At 42.4% G+C, this 23,219-nt stretch overlaps 2 protein-coding genes across 2 annotated transcripts; one reads left to right on the top strand and one right to left on the bottom strand.

The window, feature by feature from the left end:
* The first annotated feature begins 1,010 nt into the window (after positions 1-1,010).
* LOC119290933 (protein DENND6B-like) lies at positions 1,011-5,452 on the top strand. Its single transcript, XM_037569615.1, has 3 exons — positions 1,011-2,731; positions 2,853-3,045; positions 5,108-5,452. The coding sequence occupies exons 1-3, from the start codon at positions 1,221-1,223 to the stop codon at positions 5,300-5,302; spliced, it is 1,899 nt and encodes a 632-aa protein (XP_037425512.1). The 5' UTR covers positions 1,011-1,220; the 3' UTR covers positions 5,303-5,452.
* A 2,097-nt stretch (positions 5,453-7,549) lies between these two features.
* LOC119290935 (ubiquitin-like) lies at positions 7,550-9,782 on the bottom strand. The gene is made up of 4 exons (XM_037569617.1): positions 9,550-9,782; positions 9,232-9,427; positions 8,335-8,401; positions 7,550-7,836 (listed from the first exon to the last, which is right to left on the bottom strand). Exons 1-4 carry the CDS (start codon positions 9,650-9,652, stop codon positions 7,804-7,806), a joined length of 399 nt encoding a protein of 132 aa, XP_037425514.1. The 5' UTR covers positions 9,653-9,782; the 3' UTR covers positions 7,550-7,803.
* Positions 9,783-23,219: the final 13,437 nt, after the last annotated feature.

Raw genomic sequence — 23,219 nt, forward strand, 5'->3', positions numbered from 1 at the left:
CATGCATGTGGTTATTCCTCTAGCCTCTCGTATATATCCACACCTGTGACATGTTCCGCCAGAAGAAGCTCGCCACCGGTGTTGAATGTGGTTGTCGACGCCATCTTGAGACGACAGATCATCTCGTCTTTGGGTACTCTGTCGCCCGTTTGAGGGGGGAGGGGGGTGGGGACCTTGCTGCAATGGTTAGGGACATCCATGCTTTTCATTATGTCATCGTCGGTTCATGTCCATGATGTTGCCGCCCTTAGAAATCTATGAACGATGTCGTCAACTGGGGATCTGCATGGAGAAGCTTTGCCTAGATGACATGACTTTGTGGTAATCATGCCTCATTTGCGCAACGCAAATGCTTGGCCCGCATGCTTGTCCTCCCGCCAACAACGACCTCCCGTCCAATCGTCTTTTTTTCTGAGCGAAAGCCATCCGGCTAGCTTTATTTATGGTAAAAACAGATACATCTTTCAACAAGAAGGACAAAGAAAAGCTAGGGTGTTCATAGAGCTCCAGTAACTTGAATATGGTCAGATTGTAAATACAATTTTATGGTGTCCCATCTGTTGAGCCAGCAGAAGACAATCTCTATCAGCGTCATTGATGTATTAGGTTTCGTGGCCGTCTTCTACTCCCTCCGTTCGAAAAAACTTGTCATCAAAATGAACAAAAAAGGATGTATCTAGAACTAAAATACATCTAGATACATTGATGACAAGTATTTTTGGACGGAGGAAGTACCACTGTCCTGAAACACGCGCGAATGTATCCCGTAAACATTTGATGTCGTTCCTTTGATGAACTGCATTGGAGTCCATGTCAAAGGAAAAAAAAAACGGACTGCAAGGAAAACCAAAGGAAAACTAAATCGAGTCCGGCAAGGTACCAAAGGAAAAGAACCGAGTGGAACCGTGTAACCGGTTACTACCCGTAAACGGCAAACTGGCAAGCAGCAAACACAAAACAGAAGTGCACGTCTGCGCCGCAAAGGAACGCCAATCCGAACTCACCCACAGCCCGCCCCGCCAGGCAGATCCCAGACGGAGATCACGCCCCGTCCGATCCGCCCGCGACCTTTCCCCCCCACCCCGCCCCGCCCGCCGGCGGCTGTCTGCGCCGCCGTCCGCCGGCGGCGTCGCTTCCCGAGTCCAACAACCCCCCGACTGGCCGCGCGTCCCCAATTCCCCACTGACGCCCAAATCATCGCGCCCCCGACAGGCGCGGGGATGAACCGGATCCCGTCCGTCTCGCTGCGGGGCGACCCGGCCGAGGCGGGCGCGGCGGCGCCCGACCCCGCGGCGCTGGCGCGGTGGGCGCGGGCCTTCTGCATCATCCGCTTCGACCTGGAGCGCGGGCAGCTGGTCGAGGCCTGCTTCCCGCCGGACGCGCTCGCCCACGGCGGCCTCGACCGCCTCGTCGCCTTCTCCTCCTTCCCGGACTCCATGTCCCACCACCTCCCGCGCCACCGCTCCTCCGTCCACGACTCGCTCTTCTCCTTCCGTCTCCCGGACCCCTCCCCGCCCGCGGCGGGCTCCCGCCGCGGCTTCCTCTACGGCTTCGTCTTCAACCGCCAGCGCCAGGACGAGCGCCTCCCCCGCGGCGGCGAGCAGAAGTCCGTTGTCATACTTTCACACGCGCCCTACTCTTCCCTCTTCCGCCTGCTGCTGCAGATCCTTGGCCCCCTCTGCTTCGACATAGGCCACACTGCGCTGACAATGGTGGCGTCGCACGTTGCTGCCTGGCCGGCGCCATCGCCAGGGTGCCCCATGGAGCTCCCCATTGGCAGCGCAGCGCTGCGGGTGCACCTTCCGCCCGCGGCCGACGACCCTGGGCCGCCGCCTGCGCTGTTGCCGGCGAACCCCTCGGTGCCGTACGGGCTCTTCCACGATGCTGACCTGTTTGCTTCGTTTCGTGGCTTGCTCCTGCACCTGTGGACTCTTTGGGAACTCATGGTTGTTGGAGAACCCATACTGGTTGTGGCGCCATCACCACCTCAGTGCTCCGAGGCTGTGGCTGGGCTTGTTAGCCTTGTTGCTCCAATCTTGTATAGTGTGGACTTCAGGCCGTACTTTACTATTCATGATCCGGACTTCGCTCGCCTTAATGCACTTGCAGAAGGTGAGGTGTTCCCACCGATGGTGCTCGGGGTGACGAACTTGTTTTTCCTGAGGAGTCTTAAGAGTGTTCCAAATGTGGTGTCCGTGGGAAGCCCGAATCCAAATTCTACTAGGGTGCTCCCAGCAGGTGGGCAATCACCAGCATCACCAAATGGATCCAATGGGACACCTGTGAGGCTCAAACTCGACAAACTTGCAATCAATAAGTTTTCGCCCACTAGTCTATTGAATTCAATCAAGTTGAGAAGAGAAGGCCCTCTTTCCCTCATGACAGAGCATAAAGAGGCGCTATGGAGCACATATGTGCCAACTACAAAGCCTGACACCTCTGTTCTAAATAGACTCATTGATGCCGGTGTGTCACCGAGAATTGAGGAGTCCATGTCAGTCGTCAACAATGAGATATTGAGGCGGCATTTCTTGGAGCTAACGACCAACTTCCTTTCGCCTTTTGGGCCATATCTGAGAACTACGACACCACTGGAAGGGAGTTCTCCATTCGTTGATCCACCATTACTTCCACCATTTCACGCAGATGAGTTTGTCAATGGTTTGGCTTCTAGAGGTCCAGGGAAATTTTTGTCGAAAAGGATGAAGTCCAATTGGTTGGATTTATATAGGTAAGCCAGAACCATATTTGTTTGGCAAAACATTTTATGAATTTTTAGTTTGAATTACTTCGCAAAACAGGGATTCACAAGCTAACTTTTTCATTTTTGTTTAACCACTGATCTTTATCAGAAAATTCTTGGAAGGTCCGAACTTCATGCCTTGGTTCCGACAAAGACGTTCTGCTGCAGAGCAAGATCAGCTAAGGTTATGGAGACAAGCTCGCATGAATGTTGATATCGAGAAGTTAATGTCAAAGATGTCCGAGTTGGAGAGGATTGATTCTTTTAATGTTATTGAACGGTATCTTCTCAAAGAGATGGAGGTAATATTTGTTCTGATGCTTTCTTAAGTTAACTGTCACTTGCAAAAACAAATAAATCCTAATAGTTATGGAGATTTAAGTAAGAAATCCTTAATAGTAGTCGTTTTCTGTTAGGACAAACTACAAAGATAAGCTCACGAACAACTCACATTATTATTGATAATTCAGTATATGTGGCTATGTGCATAACTAAGACAGATCGATCTGAATCATAAGCTTTTTCTTTTGACAAGGACTGCCTACACCTGCTATAGGCTTTAGGCCAGCACGAACCAAGCAGGATGAATGCCTCAGTTCGACGGGCACATAAAGGAAGTTAAGGGAAATAGGATAGCCATTTTGGAGATGACACTTTAGGAAGTTATGATAAGATCTTTAAAGTACTTCTAAGTTGCAAGAAGACTTCTATCCGTGTAGGACACTAGCAGCCTGCCAGGTCACCACGATGGAGATCGAAAAGAGAGTTGGAGTTTGTTTAGTTGAGGAAGATTTTGAGTTGGTTATCAATGCATGGGTCTCCAATTAAGCTAATTCCAGTTGGTTTAGTCATGGAGTCTAGTACTGGTCAAGGCTGTGCTATACAAGCAAGCTGATGTATCTTTTGATCGATCAAAACAAAGAATCAATAGTGTAAGTCTAAATAGCCTCAGAGCCTCACTGCCACGGTAGGGATTAGGCCCTGCGGTGATTAAATTAGGGTGAGTGCCCTACCCTTGATCCACTGTTTTTTAGTCGCGCGATTAGTCGCGACTAGTCTGCCAGGGTTGACTCAAACCCTCGGCTAGTCACGAGTCACTACCCCAGAACGACTCATCGACTCGAAAAACCTTGCCTCGATCTTTGTCCTTCGGACCCTTGTCCTACCAAAATCCATATCAAAATTAGAATTACGCTTGAGGTCCTATTGGTGAGATAGGATGCAACCTAACATGTATGAACCTAACATATCTGTTATGCCTTGTGCTTATGTCTACTTCCTTGGTTTGACTGAATTATCCTTTCCTCTTATGACACATTGAACTTTAGGAACTAAACTTTGTAAGTTCGGTAATGATATGTTTATAATGATTATTTGAGTGATTCCATAGTTTACTTTTCTATAGCATAGGGCTAAATGCCGTAATACTCAGCAGCTCTCCTAAAAAAATGATTCAGATCACTGAGACTTGCCACATATACTAAAAGGAACACGACTGGTTTTCTTGCATTTAATCAGATGCACCTTAATACTTCATGCAATACATGCAATTTCCTGTAATAAAATCCAATGAGGCTCCTACTTTGTAGTGCACACTAATATGTACTCTATTATGAGTTTGCCATTTAATTAGCTTACAGGAATGCTGCACCAGAAAACATTAATCAGTCTATGGTGAACTACAGATTAACTAGGATTTGATCATTTTGAGTATGAACTATTCTGGCATATGAATTCGGGTTTAGTTGAACCAACCACATGTTTTGTGTGACTGGTTTTCTTGATGTTTTCTTGCAAGAAATCAAACCGACTGGCGATGGAATAGAGTTAAATGTTAAAGTCATGAGGTTTAGCGTAACATGACTGCACTGGGATTTTGTTCTGTCTTTTCCTGCGAATAACCGCCTTCGGTAGTCGGTAGTGACGGCATTGGATTTTGATGTGATAAACAATAAAGCATTACAAGTGTATAACTTTTTTGCTGAATAGTGGCGTGACACTAATAATATCCTTCGGTAATTAGGGCTGTTTGATTCCAGTCTACCATTCTCTCTCCTGTATATGATAGACTGGAGGGATGCATGCGCGTGAACGGTTGAAGATTTACACCTTATATTATTAGTTTTGACAGCCTAACCTCAAGAATTTTGATTTACTGTAACAGCCCCCATGATATAGTTCATTACAACAAGAGGGGCCTTGTCATTGTTTAGTGATATATATTTAAAAGTTGCATGTTAAAATGTTTCATCATATAGGGATCCATAGGAATATCTTGGACAGTAGCTTGTTCAACATACCTATTCTGCCCTCAATGTTTTGTTGAAAACATCCTGATGTTTATTTTCCAATTTCTGCTGTCAGAATTCTCGGACAGGTACTGCTGAATCATTGGCAGCATGCCAGAAACTGAAGGCAGACCTTCAAGCAGCATTCAGTGTCCTCCCAAAGGACATGCAGCAGCTGCTGCTTTCCAACCCTAAACGAGCCGTGCTTCTTCAAGCCAGCCAAGAAAAGGTCTCAGGACTTGGGGACGTTGTCTCCCAGACAAGTTTGTAGCAGTTCTCTTTTTCTGTGTAATATTAATATTACAATTCTTTTATCCACAGAGTAAAAAATTCACACGATTTTTTATACATGGGTGCTGGCCTGCTGGGTTTGACTCACTTTTATCCACAAAGTCTAAAATTTACACGTCTTTTTCATATATACATGGTTGCCGGATTTGACTCAAAATGTTCATATTTACCTTTGTGTCTCACTTTGTATGATTTCACTAAAAAAGGTTTCATTGAAGAAATAGTAACATAACTAAATGATTTATTGTCTTGGTTCCTTTTTCATCTGCGGAAACTATACAGCTTAAGAAATCATATTTTACATTTCGTAACTGCCCTCAGCATCCTCCATTAAAAATAAACAGGCATGGTTATTCAGAATTTCAGATTGAGGATCTTAAGGAGAGATGTTAATGGTTGGTCTTATAGCTGGATGCCCATCAAATTATTGGTAACTTGCTATTTTGCCCTTCCAATATAGTGATGAACCCATACATCCTCAGCTGTGGGATCAATTGCTGAGTGGCAAAAAAGATTTCCCTTTCATCCTTTAGCGAACTTTTTTTCTGGCTCATTCATGTTGATGTATGAATGCTGACATGGTATTCTCAGCTAGAAAGCAATGATGCTAAGCTGCAGGTCCATCAGGATTAAGGGCATGTTTATTCGCAGACCACACGTTGCCAATGCCAGACCTTATTGGCAGCATGCTTTCTTCAATGGAAATGGATAAATTTTGAGAGCTGGTGTTACCGATCCTATTTTTGTTGCATATTGTACAAGTTTGTTGGAGCATTAGAAGTTCAGAACCAACTAAAAAAGACTGATGAAGATTTTCTACGAAGCCTGTATCTGAATGTAGGTTTACCTTCTATTCGTTGTTGACGATGCTACTTATGTTACAGTTGTGTGCATTAGTGTTTTACTGTAAGTGGTGAACTGTCAGTTTGGACGGTTAGTTTCTCCGACCCTTTTATGGCCTGGTGTATTTGCGCCTGTTTCTACATTCGCCCAACAAGTCTTTTCAGAAGACTCGTGACACATGAGAAGTAAAAAGAAACTCAGGAGTGATGTTTTCACATGCAACAGCGAGACTCTTGTAGGGTTGGAGATGCAGAGCCCAGAATCTAACATGGTTTATGCGTTAAATTTATAGATCAAAGAATCACAACCAAATCAATATTACTCCCTCCGTTCTGAAATATTTGTCTTTCTAGAGCTTTTAACAAGTGACTATATACAAAACAAAATGGGTGAATCTACACTCTAGAATATGTCTACGTACCTCCATATATTGTAGTCCATTTGAAACGTCTAGAAAGACAAATATTTAGGGACGGAGGGAGTACTTCCTAAAGAAACATTGTGATTTGATTTAAGGTACGGCACATCCATGCAGCCCAAGCCATACACCAAACAAATCACAACAAAGAAAATTAGTACAAAGTTGAGTCGTCTATTTTGAAACGGAGGGAGTATAACGAACAACAGCACATAGTGTTGTTCATTCCAGCCAGAACAGTCCAGCAGTCTCCAGCTGCCATACATGGATGATGCTATAAATCCTCAACATACATCAAAGGCCCCTCGATTAGTTCAGTAAACCTACCATATTACTCCCTTCGTTCCAAAATTGTCTTGTTGTATTTCAAATTTGAACTAAAACTATGACAAATATTTTGAAACAGAGGGAGTAGTTTGCATTCTTATATGGCTCAAAGATGCACAACCACACCGTTTTTAAGCTAGCGCTAACCACTACTCCCTCCGTTCCTAAATATTTGTCTTTCTAAAGATTTGAACAAATGACTACATACGGAGCAAAATGAGTGAATCTATACTCTAAAATATGTCTACATACATCCGTATGTGGTAGTCCATTTAAAACCACTAAAAAGACAAATATTTAGAAACGAAGGAAGTACAAACCAAACGTTGCACGCAGACACAAATCAATCAACGCTTTATCTATGCTGCAGAAATTCATTTGGAACAAGCAGAGAAAAAAAATAGCCAATGAATAACTAACCAGGCTAGAAGTGTATACATCCAACATTCCTACTTCGTAAAAAATACTCCCTCCGTCCGGAAATACTTGTCATCAAAATGGATAAACGGGGATGTATCTAGACGTATTTTAATTTTAAATACATCTCTTTTCATCCATTTTGATGACAAGTATTTCCGGACGGAGGGAGTATATCATTACCCGATCAATGACTGACATAGCAAGCAGCACAAAGGGCACGAACGACAAGACCAGCAGTTGATTCAAGATCGAAAACAACAAGAACAGCACATAGATAAATTAGATCAATGCTCCCTCCAACCAAAAGCGCTAAGCTGTCATACTACAATCATATCTTGAGCATGCACCGGAACCCTAGACCAAGTTTTCAAAAGAGACAGCGCTCAACATCCAGCAGGAACATTACATCAAGATACTTAAAACTCTGACAGTTCTGGCAAGCTTAAACAAGCAGTCAGCCGATTCATGGCACTTCAGCAGTACCTACACTTCTTCTTTGACCGCAGCTGAAAAGAATTGGTTGGAGAAGCAACACATTAGATCAAAGGTGGTATGGAAAACAGCTAAAAAAAGGTGGCATGGAATAAGAACAATGTAGGAACAAAGCTTAACCTATTTCTATCAGTAGTACTAGTAATATCTCCCAAGTGAACATGAGAAGATGTATAGCACACAGCAGTACGACACACACAACAAACTAAATCAGGGATAACATAAAACCATATATACTCCCTCCGTTCGGAATTACTTGTCTCGAAAATGGATGTATCTAAAACTATTTTAGTTTTAGATACATCCATTTTCGAGACAAGTAATTCCGAACGGAGGGAGTAGTAGATTTGAGAAACCAATTAAGATCTAATGCTAGCTCATCATGGTCACATTTGGCCATCTTTCTTCGAGAACATAATCATGTTGGGTTATCATCACTAAGGAGAACACATGAATGATGCTACCCTAGATATGGAGTAAGTTTGATTTTCGATCATAAGAGAAAGTCACACCTGGTTGCTGTGGCCACACTTCTTCTTGCGGCAACTCTTGGCCTTGGGAGGCAGGCGTGAATAGCACCTGCAACACAAAATGGTGAAAAAGGTTACCTACATCACAAGCACAATATATCTTCTAAGCGAAGGTATGAGACAGAACATGCATGATCAACTAAGCACTTCAGGTACCAGATAGCAGTAATAGTAAACAGTTACTACATGACACATCGTCCACAAAGAATCAGCACACTTATTGCAGGAAACAGTTATCCAAATCAGCAGTTTATACTTTTAACTGTGAGGTTTTTCATGTATTGTGACTGGCCTAATTAACTGTCATTCCTGCAAGCGCAAGGCAATCAACCATCAAACCACTGAACCAGCTTGAGAAGATGAAGAGACAACAAGCAAATGGAACACAAGTACATGGACAATTAACAGTGCAGAAATCATGTGCCACCAGTGGGAACTGATGAACCAAGAAACATGGAAGATGACACTAAAGATGCTTCTTTTTTGTATCAACTATCACATTTCAGCATCTGGATTGAAGGGACTGAACAAAATGACACATCATAGTAGTCATCACATAAATAAGTATTGCATCCCACTGGTTCTATCAATAACATTCCTTGGCTACTGACTATACTGTAAATAATTCAGATATACTGCATTACAGACATGCAAACCATGCCCTTCTATGACTAGTGGCTACACCAGCAAAGCAGCAATTTTTATCAAACGGGAGACTGCCGCACATCCAGCATGCATGCAAATCATAACCTTGTTCCATTACTAAACACACAAAGCAGCAATATTTATCGGACAAGAGACTGTCGCACATGCAGGTGTATATACCAACAAAAGCTAGGTAATTTGTTTGAGAAACAGGTGCAGGGGTTTATGCATTACTTGCGGCAGATGAGCTTGCCCTGGTTGTACTTCTGAGCGAGGGCCTTGAGGTTGGGCTCGATCATGCAGCCGCCCCCGCGGAGGCGAAGCACGAGGTGGATCGTGGACTCCTTCTGAATGTTGTAGTCGGCCAGGGTGCGGCCGTCGTCCAGCTGCTTCCCCGCGAAGATGAGGCGCTGCTGGTCCGGAGGGATGCCTGCGATCGATCCAAAACACGCCACAGAGCGGATCAACCAAAGCCAAAATCCAAAAAACGTTGGATTCAGCCTCGATGCTGGAGGAAAGGGAGGGCGACGGGGCGGGAAGAACGGCCCGTACCTTCCTTGTCCTGGATCTTGGCCTTGACGGCGTCGATGGTGTCGCTGCTCTCGACCTCGAGGGTGATGGTCTTCCCCGTCAGCGTCTTCACGAAGATCTGCATCTCGTCGGTCCTCCTCTCCCGCCGCTTCGCCTGTTCCTGCTTCCTCCTTCGCGAGCTCTACGGAACTGAAGGGGGGAGGGAGACAGTGGTGGGTGGTCTGCACTCTGAACTCTGGAGGCGGCGGTGGGGAGGGGAGGGTGGGGTCGTCCTTATATAGCCGGCGGCCACGCCCACCTGCTGCGTTAGCTAGCGAAACCCTACCTGCCGGAGTTGCAGTCCGGCGCTCTAATGGTGGCGCGCCAATCGCAAATTTCGTACTGCGTGTGAGACCTTTACTAGTGCTAATTGCTCCGTTTACCGAGACGGTAATCGCTTGCCGTCACTACTCACTAGACGGCGACGTCTGCCTCGGCCCATATCGATGGCCCAGCCCATACAGCTGTGCTGCGGCCAACTGGCAGTACGTCACGTTTCGTCTCTTTGACCAAGGTTGAGGAGGAGCGGGGAGGCTTCTAGAGACAAACCAATCGAATGGGTAGGGTGGAGCTGCTGGTAGATCAACGGTGCTTGATGCGTGGAAAGTAAAAAAAAAAAAAAGCCTCTAGAGTGTTCTAGAGCTTAATCAAATCAAATGTCGCTTTTCTATGGTTTTCAGGGCATTTGTAGCACATCCCAATTTGAAGGCGAAATTTCATTTTGAGGGATTAGGCTTCTTCTAGCAGACCCTCTAGATCGTATTTTCCCTAACAATTTAACTTTTCCCACGGAACATAGCCTCACCTCCTCACTTTTTCTCCAACTAGAGAAAGTCTCGCGACAACCGAGCAACCCCTCATCTCATACAGTAATGGTCGAAAGGTCGGCGTCCAATCCGACCACTACTAGCTATAAACTTCGGTGTCGCACCTTTAAACCCTAGCCCACACCTCCCCCAACCTATTTTCGCCACTATCGCAACTGATTAAGGCGTCGACCGACATCGATTTGTGTCACCGACGCCGCTAAGTCGAATTCATCGCAGCCCTGGAGCCCAGTCGCATCCTGAGCTCCCACGACGCCTCCCTGAGCCACCTCAACTAGATTCATTCGCCATTTATGTCGTCTTTCCCGGGCTTCAGATTAACAGAGAGATGCGGCGGGGAAAAAGGTTTGGAGGTGAGACGTTCGTCGCCGAGGAGCTGACATACCATGAGCATCGTCGGGCACACATCGCAGGGGGTGAGCCTCCGAGCTCTGTGGACCTAAGCTCGGAGGAGGCGGAAGAGATGGTGATAGAGGATATGTCTCCAACGTATCTATAATTTTTGATTGTTCCATGCTATTATATTATCCATCTTGGATGTTTTATATGCATTCGTATGCTATTTTATATGATTTTTGGGACTAACCTATTAACCTAGAGCCCAGTGCCAGTTTCTATTTTTCCCTTGTTTTTGAGTTTTACAGAAAGGAATATCAAACGGAGTCCAATTCAACCTAAAAATTTACGGAGATTATTTTTGGACCAGAAGAAGCCCACGGAGCATCGGATATGGACCAAAAGAGTCCCGAGGCCACCACGAGGGTGGAGGGCGCGCCCTACCCCCCTGGGCGCACCCCTACCTCGTGGCTACCTCGTGGACCCCCCTGACTTGTTCCCGATGCCAACACCTCTTATATATCTTCAAACTTCCAGAACAGAACCTAGATCGGGAGTTCCGCCGCCGCAAGCCTCTGTAGCCACGAAAAATCAACCGGGACCCTGTTCCGGCACCCTGCCGGAGGGGGGATCCATCACCGGTGGCCATCTTCATCATCCCGGCGCTCCCCATGACGGGGAGGGAGTAGTTCACCCTCGGGGTTGAGGGTATGTACAAGTAGCTATGTGTTTGATCTCTCTCTCTCTCTCTCGTGTTCTTGATATGGCAAGATTTTGATGTACCGCGAGCTTTGCTATTATAGTTGGATCTTATGATGTTTCTCCCCCTCTACCTTCTTGTAATGGATCGAGTTTTCCCTTTGAAGTTACCTTATCGGATTGAGTCTTTAAGGGTTTGGGAACACTTGATGCATGTCTTGCATGTGCTTATGTGTGGTGACAATGAGATATTCACGTGATCCACTTGATGTATGTTTTGGTGATCAACTTGCGGATTGTATGACCTTGTGAACTTATGCACAGGGGTTGGCACACGTTTTCATCTTGACTCTATGGTAGAAACTTTGGGGCACTCTTTGAAGTTCTTTGTGTTGGTTTGAACAGATGAATATGAGATTGTGTGATGCATATCGTATAATCAAACCCGCGGATACTTGTGGTGACATTGCAGTATCTAGGTGACATTAGGGTTTTGGTTGATGTGTGTCTTAAGGTGTTATTTTACTACGAACTCTAGGGCTATTTGTGACACTGAATAGCCCAATGGATTGATCGGAAAGAATAACTTTGAGGTGATTTCGTACCCTACAATAATCTCTTCGTTTGTTCTCCGCTATTAGTGACTTTGGAGTGACTCTTTGTTGCACGTTGAGGGATTGTTATATGATCCAATTATGTTATTATTGTTGAGAGAACTTGCACTAGTGAAAGTATGAACGCTAGGCCCTATTTCGAAGTATTGCAATACCGTTTTCGCTCACTTTTGTTACTAGTTACCTTGTTGTTTTTATATTTTCATATTATAAAAACCTATATCTACCATTCATATTGCACTTGTATCACCATCTCTTTGCCAAACTAGTGCACCTATACAATTTACCATTGTATTGGGTGTGTTGGGGACACGAGCGACTCTTTGTTATTTGGTTGCGGGGTTGTTTGAGAGAGACCATCTTCATCCTACGCCTCCCACAGATTGATAAACCTTAGGTCACCCACTTGAGAGAAATTTGCTACTGTCCTACAAAAATCTGCGCTTGGAGGCCCAACACGAGTCTACAAGAAGAAGGTTGCGTAGTAGACATCAAGCACTTTTCTGGCGCCGTTGCCGGGGAGGGTAGTGCTTGAAGGTATATCTTTAGATCTTGAAATCAAATCTTTTAGTTTCTTGTTTTATCACTAGTTTAGTCTATAAAAGAAACTACAAAAAATGGAATTGAGGTTACCTCATATGCTTAATTGTGCTCAAGTGTTAGAAGAAGAATGCATTAAAAGGTTTGGCACTAAATCTTTGAATGATGAGCATGATTGCAATGTTGTTAGTTTGAATTCTTTGAATATCCATGATGCTAATGATATGCAAATCTACAAGCTTGGGGATGCTATGTTTGATGAAGATGATTTTTTCAGCCCCCCAAGTATTGATGAGAATATTTATTATGATGAAAGCATGCCTCCTATTTATGATGATTATATTGATGAAAGTGGGTTTGGAAGAGTGTAAACTTTAGGAAGTAATGATCCCACTATTTTGGAGGGTGTTGAATCTTATTGTTATAATTATGAAAGTGGATTTGGAGAGGTCATGACTTTATTTAGTGATGAATCCACTATTTCGGAAGAGGTTCCAATTGATTATGAGAACAAAGTTGCTATCTATGATGATTATTGTGATGACATGTATACTATAAAGAATAATTATAACCATGAAACTTATCATCATAATTTTAATTTTCAATTGGATTGTGCCTCACTTGATAGTTATTTTGTTGAGTTTGCTCCCACTACTCTGGATGAGAAGAATTTTGCTTATGTGGAGAGTAGTAAATTTTCTATGCTTGGGGATCATGAAAAAAATGCTTTATTTGATGGTTATATTGTTGAATTCATTCATGATGCTACTAAAAATTATTATGAGGGAGGAATTTATGCTTGTAGGAGTGGCAATAATGTCAATTTTCATCTCTATGTGCTTAAAGTTTTGAAGTTATGCTTGTTTTGACTTCCCATGCTAGTTGATTCTTGTTCCCATAAGTTGTTTGATCACAAAATCCCTAGGCATAGGAAGTGGGTTAGACTTAAATGTTCTAGTCATATTCTTCATGATGCTCTCTTTGTGTTTCAATTCTTATCTTTCATGTGAGCATCATTGAAATCATCATGCCTAGCTAAAAAGACATTAAAGAAAAACGCTTGTTGGGAGACAACCCAATATTTAACCCTACTGTTTTTGTGTGTTCACATGATTATGATACTTTAGTAATCATTTTTATAGCTTTTGTTTCAATAAAGTGCCAAGTAAAGCCTTTGGGATAGTGTGGATGATAGTTGACTTGATTCTGTGCAAAAACAGAAATATTTGCGCTCAGTCCAGGAAATTTGAAGATTCACTCGAACGTGCTTTTGATCTGAATTTTTTTCAAAAGATTGATATACAAATTGCCTAGATTGTCCTAATTGTTCAGAATTTTTTGAGTTATAGAAGTATGGAAAGTTTCCAAATTACTACAGACTGTTCTGTTTTTGACAGATTCTGTTTTCTATGTGTTGTTTGCTTTTTTTGATGAATCTATGAGTAGTATCGGAGGGTATGAACCATGGAGAAGTTGGAATATAGTAGATACAACACAAATATGAATTTAGAATGAGTTCACAACAGTACCATAAAGTGGTGATTTGCTTTCTTATACTAACGGATCTTATAAGATTTTCTGTTGAGTTTTGTGTTGTGAAGTTTTCAAGTTTTGGGTAAAGATTTGATGGACTATGGAATAAGGAGTGGCGAGAGCCTAAGCTTGGGGATGGCCTATATGGCATCCCCTCTTTCGTCTTCATTCATCGGTAACTTTGCTTGGAGCTATATTTTTATTCACCACATGATATGTGTTTTGCTTGGAGCGTCATTTTCTTTTGTTTAGATTTGCTTGCTGTTCTTTAGAATAAGTTTTAGTATCTCTTAGTTCGATAAAAAAAATCAAGTATAGCCTTTACCATGCTTATTTTACAATTCTATACGTTGTTGTTTAGAAAACAGAAAGTTTGCTGTTATGTTTTGAATATTGGTGAATAGTCAGCACATGATAAAATCTTGAAATTTTGACACAATGAGTAACAAAAAATTTTCTACAATATGTTTTTCATAATTTTCGGAGTTAGGGAAGTATGATTCCTCTTGCATTATTTACGGACTATCCTGTTTAGACAGATTGCTGTTATGTTTGCATATATTTGCTTGTTTAATGATTCTATTTGAGGATATGAGTGTTAAACATGCAGATGCATTTAGTAGGCAATATCAAATAATAATTTTAATGATTTGCTACAGTAGAGAATGATAATGTTATTGCGTTGATTTATACTAACTTGTCTCACGAGTTCTTGTTGAGTTTTGTGTGGATGAAGTTTTTAGGATTTAGGGAAACTGTGATATAAAAGGAATTAAGGAGACACAAAAGCTTAAGCTTGGGGATGACCAAGGCATTCCTAATTAATATTTCAAGAAGTCTCAAGCATATAAGCTTGGGGATGCCCCGGTCGGTATCCCACCTTTCTTCTTCAACAATTATCGGTCAGTTTTGGTTGAGCCTAAGTTTTTACTTCTTCACATGATATGTGCTATCCTTGCAATGTCATTTTATTTTGTTTTGCTTGATGTTTGAATAATATCCCAAGATCTGAAATTCTTAAATGTTAGAGAGTCTTCACACAGTTACATAATTATTCGACTACTCATTGATCTTCACTTATATCTTTTGGAGTAGTTTGTCATTTGCTCCAGTGCTTCACTTATATCTTTTTAGAGCACGACGGTGAAGAAATTGATGAACTCTCATGCTTCACCTATATTATTTTGAGAGTCTCTAAACAACATGGTAATTTTCTTTGGTTATAAATTTAGTCCTAATATGATAGGCATCCAAGAGGGATATAATAAAAAGTTTCATATAAAAGTGCATTGAATACTATGAGAAGTTTGATTCCTTATGATTGTTTTGAGATATAAAGATGGTGATATTAGAGTCATGCTAGTGAGTAGTTGTGAATTTGAGAAATAGTTGTGTTAAGGTTTGTGAGTCCCGTAGCATGCACGTATGGTGAACCGTTATGTAACAAAGTTGGAGCATGAGATATTTTTTGATTGTCTTCCTTATGAGTGGCGGTCGGGGACGAGCGATGGTCTTTTTCTACCATCTATCCCCCTAGGAGAATGCGTGTAGTACTTCGTTTCGATAACTAATAGATTTTTGCAATAAGTATGTGAGTTCTTTATGACTAATGTTGAGTCCATGGATTATACGCACTCTCACCCTTCCATCATTGCTAGCCTCTCTAGTACCGTGCAACTTTTGCCGGTACCATACACCCACCATGTATACCTTCCTCAAAACAGCCACCATACCTACCTATTATGGCATTTCCATAGCCATTCCGAGATATATTGCCATGCAACTTTCCATCGTTCCGTTTATTATGACACGCATCATCATTGTCATATTGCTTTGCATGATCATGTAGTTGACATCGTATTTGTGGCAAAGCCACCATTCATAATTAGTTCATACATGTCACTCTTGATTCATTGCACATCCCGGTACACCGCCGGAGGCATTCATATAGAGTCATATTTTTTTCTAAGTATCGAGTTGTAATTCTTGAGTTGTAAGTAAATAAAAGTGTGATGATCATCATTATTAGAGCATTGTCCCATGTGAGGAAATAAAAAAAAGAGGCCAAAGAAGCCAAATAAAAAAACAGAGGCCAAAGAAGCGAATCAAAAAAATGAGAGAAGGGGCAATGCTACTATCCTTTTACCACACTTGTGCTTCAAAGTAGCACCATGATCTTCATGATAGAGAGTCTCCTATGTTGTCACTTTCATATACTAGTGGGAACTTTTCATTATAGAACTTGGCTTGTATATTCCAACGATGGGCTTCCTCAAATGCCCTAGGTCTTCATGAGCAAGCAAGTTGGATGCACACCCACTTAGTTTCTTTTTGAGCTTTCATAAACTTATAGCTCTAGTGCAGCCGTTGCATGGCAATACCTACTCACTCACATTGATATCTATTGATGGGCATCTCCATAGCCCGTTGATACGCCTAGTTGATGTGAGGCTATCTCCCTCGTTTTGTCTTCTCCACAACCACCATATTCTCTTCCACCATGTTGATATGTCCATGGCCCACGCTCATGTATTGCGTGAAAGTTGAAAAGGTTTGAGAACATCAAAAGTATGAAGCAATTGCTTGGATTGTCATCGGGGTTGTGCATATTTGAGTATTTTGTGTGTAAAGATGGAGCATAGCCAGACTATATGATTTTGTAGGGATAAGCTTTCTTTGGCCATGTTATTTTGAGAAGTCATGATTGCTTTGTTAGTATGCTTGAACATTGTTGAGGGAATCGTTAACTGGTAGCTGCCCGGTTAGCTGATGAGTAGGGGATTAATAGGCTAATCGACAAGTTAATCGGCCATTTAATCAATTACTCAGGCGATTAATCAGTTAATCAGCTACTCGGTGACCCTACGAGTAGGGATTAACCAGCAAGTTAACTGGTTAATCGGATGAATTCTTGAACAGGGGCTTGAAGTATTATTGTTTTTATGTTAATATTAAACTTCTGTTTTGAATCTTATGGATCTGAATATTCTTGCCACAATAGAGAAGACTACATTGGTAAATATGTTAGGTAGCATTCCACATCAAAAAATCTGCTTTTATCATTTACCTACTCAAGGACGAGCATGAATTAAGCTTGGGGATGCTTGATACGTCTCCAAAGTATCTATAATTTTTTATTGTTCCATGCTTTTATATTATCCACCTTGGATGTTTTATATGCATTTACATGCTATTTTATATGATTCTTGGGACTAACCTATTAACCTAGAGCCCAGTGCTAGTTTTTGCTTTTTCCCTTATTTTTGAGTTTTACAGAAAAGGAATATCAAACGAAGTCCAATTAACCTGAAAATTTACAGAGATTATTTTTGGACCAGAAGAAGCCCACGAAGCATCGGAGATGGACCAGAAGAGTCCCGAGACCACCATGAGGGTGGAGGGCGCGCCCTACCCCCTGAGCGTGCCCCCTACCTCGTGGCTGCCTCGTGGACTGATACGTCTCCAACGTATCTATAATTTTTTATTGTTCCATGCTATTATATTATATGTTTTGGATGTTTAATGGGCTTTACTATGCTCTTTTATATTATTTTTGGGACTAACTTATTAACCGGAGGCCCAGTGCCAGTTTCTGTTTTTTTGCCTATTTTAGAGTTTTACAGAAAAGGAATACCAAACGGAGTCCAAACAGAATGAAACCTTCGCGATGATCTTTCTTGGACCAAAAGCAATCCAGAAGACTTGGAGTTGAATTCTGGGACTCTACAAGGAGGCCACGAGGCAGGAGGACGCGCCCAGGGGGGTAGGCACGCCCCCACCCTCATGGGCCCCTCGTAGCTCCACCGACGTACTTCTTTCGCCTATATATACTCTTATACCCTAGAAACATCAGGGGGAGCCACGAAATCACTTTTCCACCGCCGCAACCTTCTGTACTTGTGAGATCCCGTCTTGGGGCCTTTTCTGGTGATCTGCCAGAGGGGGAATCAATCAAGGAGGGCTTGTACATCAATACCATCGCCTCTTCGATGAAGCGTGAGTAGTTTACCACAGACCTTCGGGTCCATAGTTATTAGTTAGATGGCTTCTTCTCTCTCTTTGATTCTCAATACAAAGTTCTCCTCGATGTTCTTGGAGATCTATTCGATGTAACTCTTTTTGCGGTGTGTTTGCCGAGATCCGATGAATTGTGGATTTATGAACAAGATTATCTATGAATATTATTTGGTTCTTCTCTGAATTCTTATATGCATGATTTGATATCTTTGCAAGTCTCTTCGAATTATCGGTTTAGTTTGGCCTACTAGATTGATCTTTCTTGCAATGGGAGAAGTGCTTAGCTTTGGATTCAATCTTGTGGTGTCCTTTCTAGTGATAGTAGGGGCAGCAAGGCACGTATTGTATTGTTGCCATCAAGGATAAAAAGATGGGGTTTATATCATATTGCTTGAGTTTATCCCTCTACATCATGTCATCTTGCTTAATGTGTTACTCCATTCTTATGAACTCAATACTCTAGATGCATGCTGGATAACGGTCGATGTGTGGAGTAATAGTAGTAGATGCAGAATCGTTTCGGTCTACTTGACACGGACGTGATGCCTATATTCATGATCATTGCCTTAGATGTCTTCATAATGTAAGTGCATCTAGTGCCCATTAGTGATTTTGGTGTATTGAAGACTTATATGTTAAGGGACTAATATGTTTGTGAGTGTACACAGGCTCTATAAGTCAATGAGGAGTTTGATATTTACAGTGCCCCTAAAAATGAATGTCTTCGGCTGAAGACTTTGGTTCTCCTGAAGACTTTGAAAGTGAAGAAATTGGTGTGACCTGAAGACTTCGATATTCATGCGAGGAATCTGAAGTGTGAAGACTTCTGTTTCCGTAGTTTCTTTTTCTCTTTATTTGAGTCATAGGAAACACCATACTATTAAAGGGCATCGGGGTAATACTAAGGAAACTGATTTCCAAGTGATGCTCATCTCAAAATCCTGCACCTACCCAATCCTTCGAGTGAAGCCATTGGAAATCTCATATCAGTTCAGTCAATTTCTTCAGTGACAGAGACAAAGATCTTCTGGTCTCTGAGGAATTTGTTCTGACTGAGGAGTTAGGAATTCGCCAGTGCGAATTGCCTACAAAGTGAGGAACATGATAGCCCTGAGGAATTCGAACCTCAAATCCGACCATTGCTGTGCCACACACTAGTTGTCCAAAATATCCTACCACCTAACGGTCATATCAGACAAGGGCATTTATGTCTTATCATGTCAGGCTGCTCCCTAGGCTATAAATAGCTGCCCCTACAAGCACTAGCTGGTTGGCTGCTCCGAGAGAAACTCACACTTGTCATTTGAGAGCATCCCATCCTCGAGGACTTTGAGCGAAAATCATCAAGTGAGGAAAACCCAAATCCCAAACCCAAACCTACAAACCCCAAAGTGATTGAGCATCATTGAAGAGATTCTTCCTGTGTGGAACTGATGCTTGTTACCTTTGAGGACTGTGTATCCTCCAGACGGTTAGGCGTCATGGTCTGAGCATCCAAGAGGAATTGTGGATTGCCGAGTGACCAAGTCTATGAAGGTTTGGAAGTCACCTATGAAGACTTACCTCTCCTGTTGGGCGAGGTCTGTGTGATCTTAGCTTAAGGAGAATACGGTGAGGACTGTGTGTTCGGGACTGTGTGTCCTCGAGTTTAAATACTCAGCCGCTCCAACCAGACGTATAACTGTCACAATAGTTGGAACTGGTCTACCAAATCATTGTCTTCACCAAGCCAACTGGTTCAATTTCCTCAACCCTTCCATTTCCTCAGTTATGTGTTGATGAACCCGATCATTACTGTTTGAAGACTTTGAATGAAGACTTTCTCTAATTCCTCAATCCTATATCTTCAGTTTGTTTTGTCTTCATCATGCTTATCCTGTGTTTATGTTTCCTGTACTCTATGTTTGTCTTTCATTTCATCATGATGACTATGCTGTTGCTCTATTATGCTTATACCTGAGTACTTATTCCGCTGCAAGTAGTTCTTCGCTTGGGAATTTCCTCACCCTGAAATTCCTCAGTGAAGAATTCATAAAAATCGCATATTCACCCCCTCTAGTCAACATAACGCACTTTCAATTGGTATCAGAGCAAGGTACTCCCTTGTTCTGTGTGATTTTGGTTTAACCGCCTGGAGTTTTAGTTATGTCGACTGCAGGTATGATCAAGGTCTCGGCTGGGTGTCCTACCTTTGATGGGACGGTCTACCCCTACTAGAAGAACAAGATGCATATGCATCTTGAGGCAATTGATAACGATCTCTGGTACGTTGTGGAAAATGGTGTTCCCTCTATCACTCCGTCTCTGAATGCTACTGATGTGAAGAGATTCAAGTAACTCGATTCCCAAGCGAAGAATATCATATGTGGCCATCTGAGCAAAGGTTAGTACGGCAGAGTGAGTGCACTGGAAACTGCTGATTTGGGACAGGTTGTCCAAGGTCAATGAAGGAGTCTCAACTCAACGTGACTCCCGAGTTGATGTTCTTCGCAATCTCTTCAACCGCTTCAAAAGACTCGAGAACGAAAATGTTCAACAAACCTTCGATCGCCTCACTGACATCTAAAATGAGCTTCAAGTGCTTGGTGCCACTGACATCACCGACCATGAGGCGGTGAAGAAATTGCTGAGATCACTTGATACCTCATTTGATACCCTCACACTGATGATTCAAGAACAATCAGATTACAAATCACTTGATCCCGTTGATATCCATACTCATGAGTTCCAGCTTGCTGAGAAGAGAGATCTCTATGGACCGAGCTACGGAAGATCACGAGCACTAAAGGCCAAGGCAATATCTGAGTCTGAAGCTGAAGATTCTGGTAGCAGCCTTGGTGATCCTGAAGAATTGATCCAGGAGATAGCAATGCTTGTGAGGAAATTCCAGAAGTTCTCTCGCTGCGGTCGATTTGGAAAATCTTCAATAAATGATGATTCCTCGTCCCGTGAATACAAAAAGAGAACTTGCCACAAATGCAAGAAACCTGGTCACTACATGTATGATTGTCCTCTGTGGAAAAAGGAATCAAAGAAGAAGAAGTACAAAGATGATGATTCTAATGACTCGAAGAAGAAGAAGAAATCTTCAAAGTTTTCATCATCAAAATCTTCAAAGTCTTCATCTCACAAGAAGAGCAGTTCCAAGAAGGCCCGGGCATTCATTGGCAAGGAAATGGACTCTGAAGCTGAATCTGAGGAAAATGTGGAAGAGGAGGAATCTGAGGAATCTGACTCTGGTGTGGCTAGCCTAGCCCTTGCTACTGCTTACGTCAGCAAGTCCATCTTCAACACTGAAGAAAATGACTTCCCCAACTCTGCTGACAAGAGCGACAATGACTATGCTCCCACCTATTGCTTCATGGCAAAAGGTGCCAAGGTACTCAAACATTTCCCCTCTGACTTTAGTGAGGATGAATCTGATGACAATCTCAACCCTAGCTATTCAAAACTTGCTAAAATTGTTGTTAAACAACAGAAGGCTTTAGAAAAGATTCAAAATCAACTAGACAGAAGCGATGACCTGTTGGGTGAGGAATTGAATCGAACTAAGACTCTGACAGATAATCTTCAGAGACTTCAAACTCGGTTTGACAACCTTCAAAATCATCATAACACTCTTTTATCTGATCATGAAAAACTTTCTCATGAATTCCTTCAGAGAAAGCAAGATCTTGAAAATTTAAAAGCGAGTTATGAAGATCTTCAGAAGGAAAACGATTCATTGCTTGCTCAACAGATCAGTTCTGCTCAGGAAGAATTTATTCCACCATGTCTGAAATGCATTGAGCGTGAATCTGCTAATTCATCACCTGAATGTTCAAATGGTTCTATTGCTGCAAATTCTTCAACTGTCTCTGTGGTCACAAATTTCTCATCCGAGGATACCACATGTATCACTGACGATAATGCAGGGCTGAAGGAATTGTGTGTGACAGACATTTACAAAAGCCTCAAAGGGCATCTGACTCTATGTGATGTGCTCAAAAATTAGATCTTGAACAGGAATCCTAGGAAAGAGGGTATTGCCTTTGAGAGGAAACTCAATGGTGATGGGACCTACTGGAAACCTGATCAGTATCCCAAAACTTCATGGGTAGCTGCAAAAGGACCTCCTATAGATCCATGCACTTTATTTGGATTTACCTCTGATTCTTCATATTCCTCTGATGAGTCATTTGACTCCAACTATAAACTGTTTAAGAATCAGAACGGTGAAGTATTTGCTCGATATGTTGGAACTAACTGCAGGAACTGTCCCCCTATGAAGAAAATCTGGGTTCCTAAAATATGCCTTGAAAATCTTTAGGTGAATGTCATCATGACACCACCAATGAAGAATAGGAACCCCAGATCAAATTCTTCATATGGACCAAATTCTTCATTTGGATCAAAATCCTCACATGGATCAAAATCCTCATATGAACATCATCGTGCTAACACTTCTGTTTCGCAGGGAAAGTCTAAAGGCTATGAATATGTGCATTATTCTTCAAACCATTATGTTCATAAGTCCTCGAAGAATTTCTCTACTTATTCATATGCTTATCCTAACCACTCTTCTATGAAACGAAGTGCACTGGCTTCAATGCCATCATTTTCTTATGGAGCTCGCAGAATGATGAATTCCTTGCCACCCCTCCAGATGTGGGTGGTGAAGAAAAAGAACTAATCTCTTATGCAGGGTCAGGTCTCCAGACTAACTTACTCGTCTGAAGAATTTGCCGGAGACCTGAATGTGCTTGAAAGGACGCAAGCTAATCATGAAGAAATGAATCATTCATTTCCCGCGTCCTCATATTGCTATATCTGTTACTGTTGATGAAATTGATATCATATTATTCACTGATGAAGTATATGGGTTCGTAAGTTGCACTAATTCATCTGCAGGATGAACAACCCAAAGCTACTGAGTGGGTCCTCGATAGTGGATGTACAAATCACATGACTGGTGACAGGAGCTTGTTGATGGACACTGATTTGTCACCATCTCATCTGAAGCATACCACCTATGCTAACAAAGGCAAAAGCAAGGTATTGGGTCTAGGTAAGGTTGCAATATCAAAGGATAAACACATGGACAAGG

Source organism: Triticum dicoccoides, chromosome 4B (genome assembly GCF_002162155.2).
Source record: "Triticum dicoccoides isolate Atlit2015 ecotype Zavitan chromosome 4B, WEW_v2.0, whole genome shotgun sequence".
Classification (NCBI taxonomy): domain Eukaryota; kingdom Viridiplantae; phylum Streptophyta; class Magnoliopsida; order Poales; family Poaceae; genus Triticum; species Triticum dicoccoides.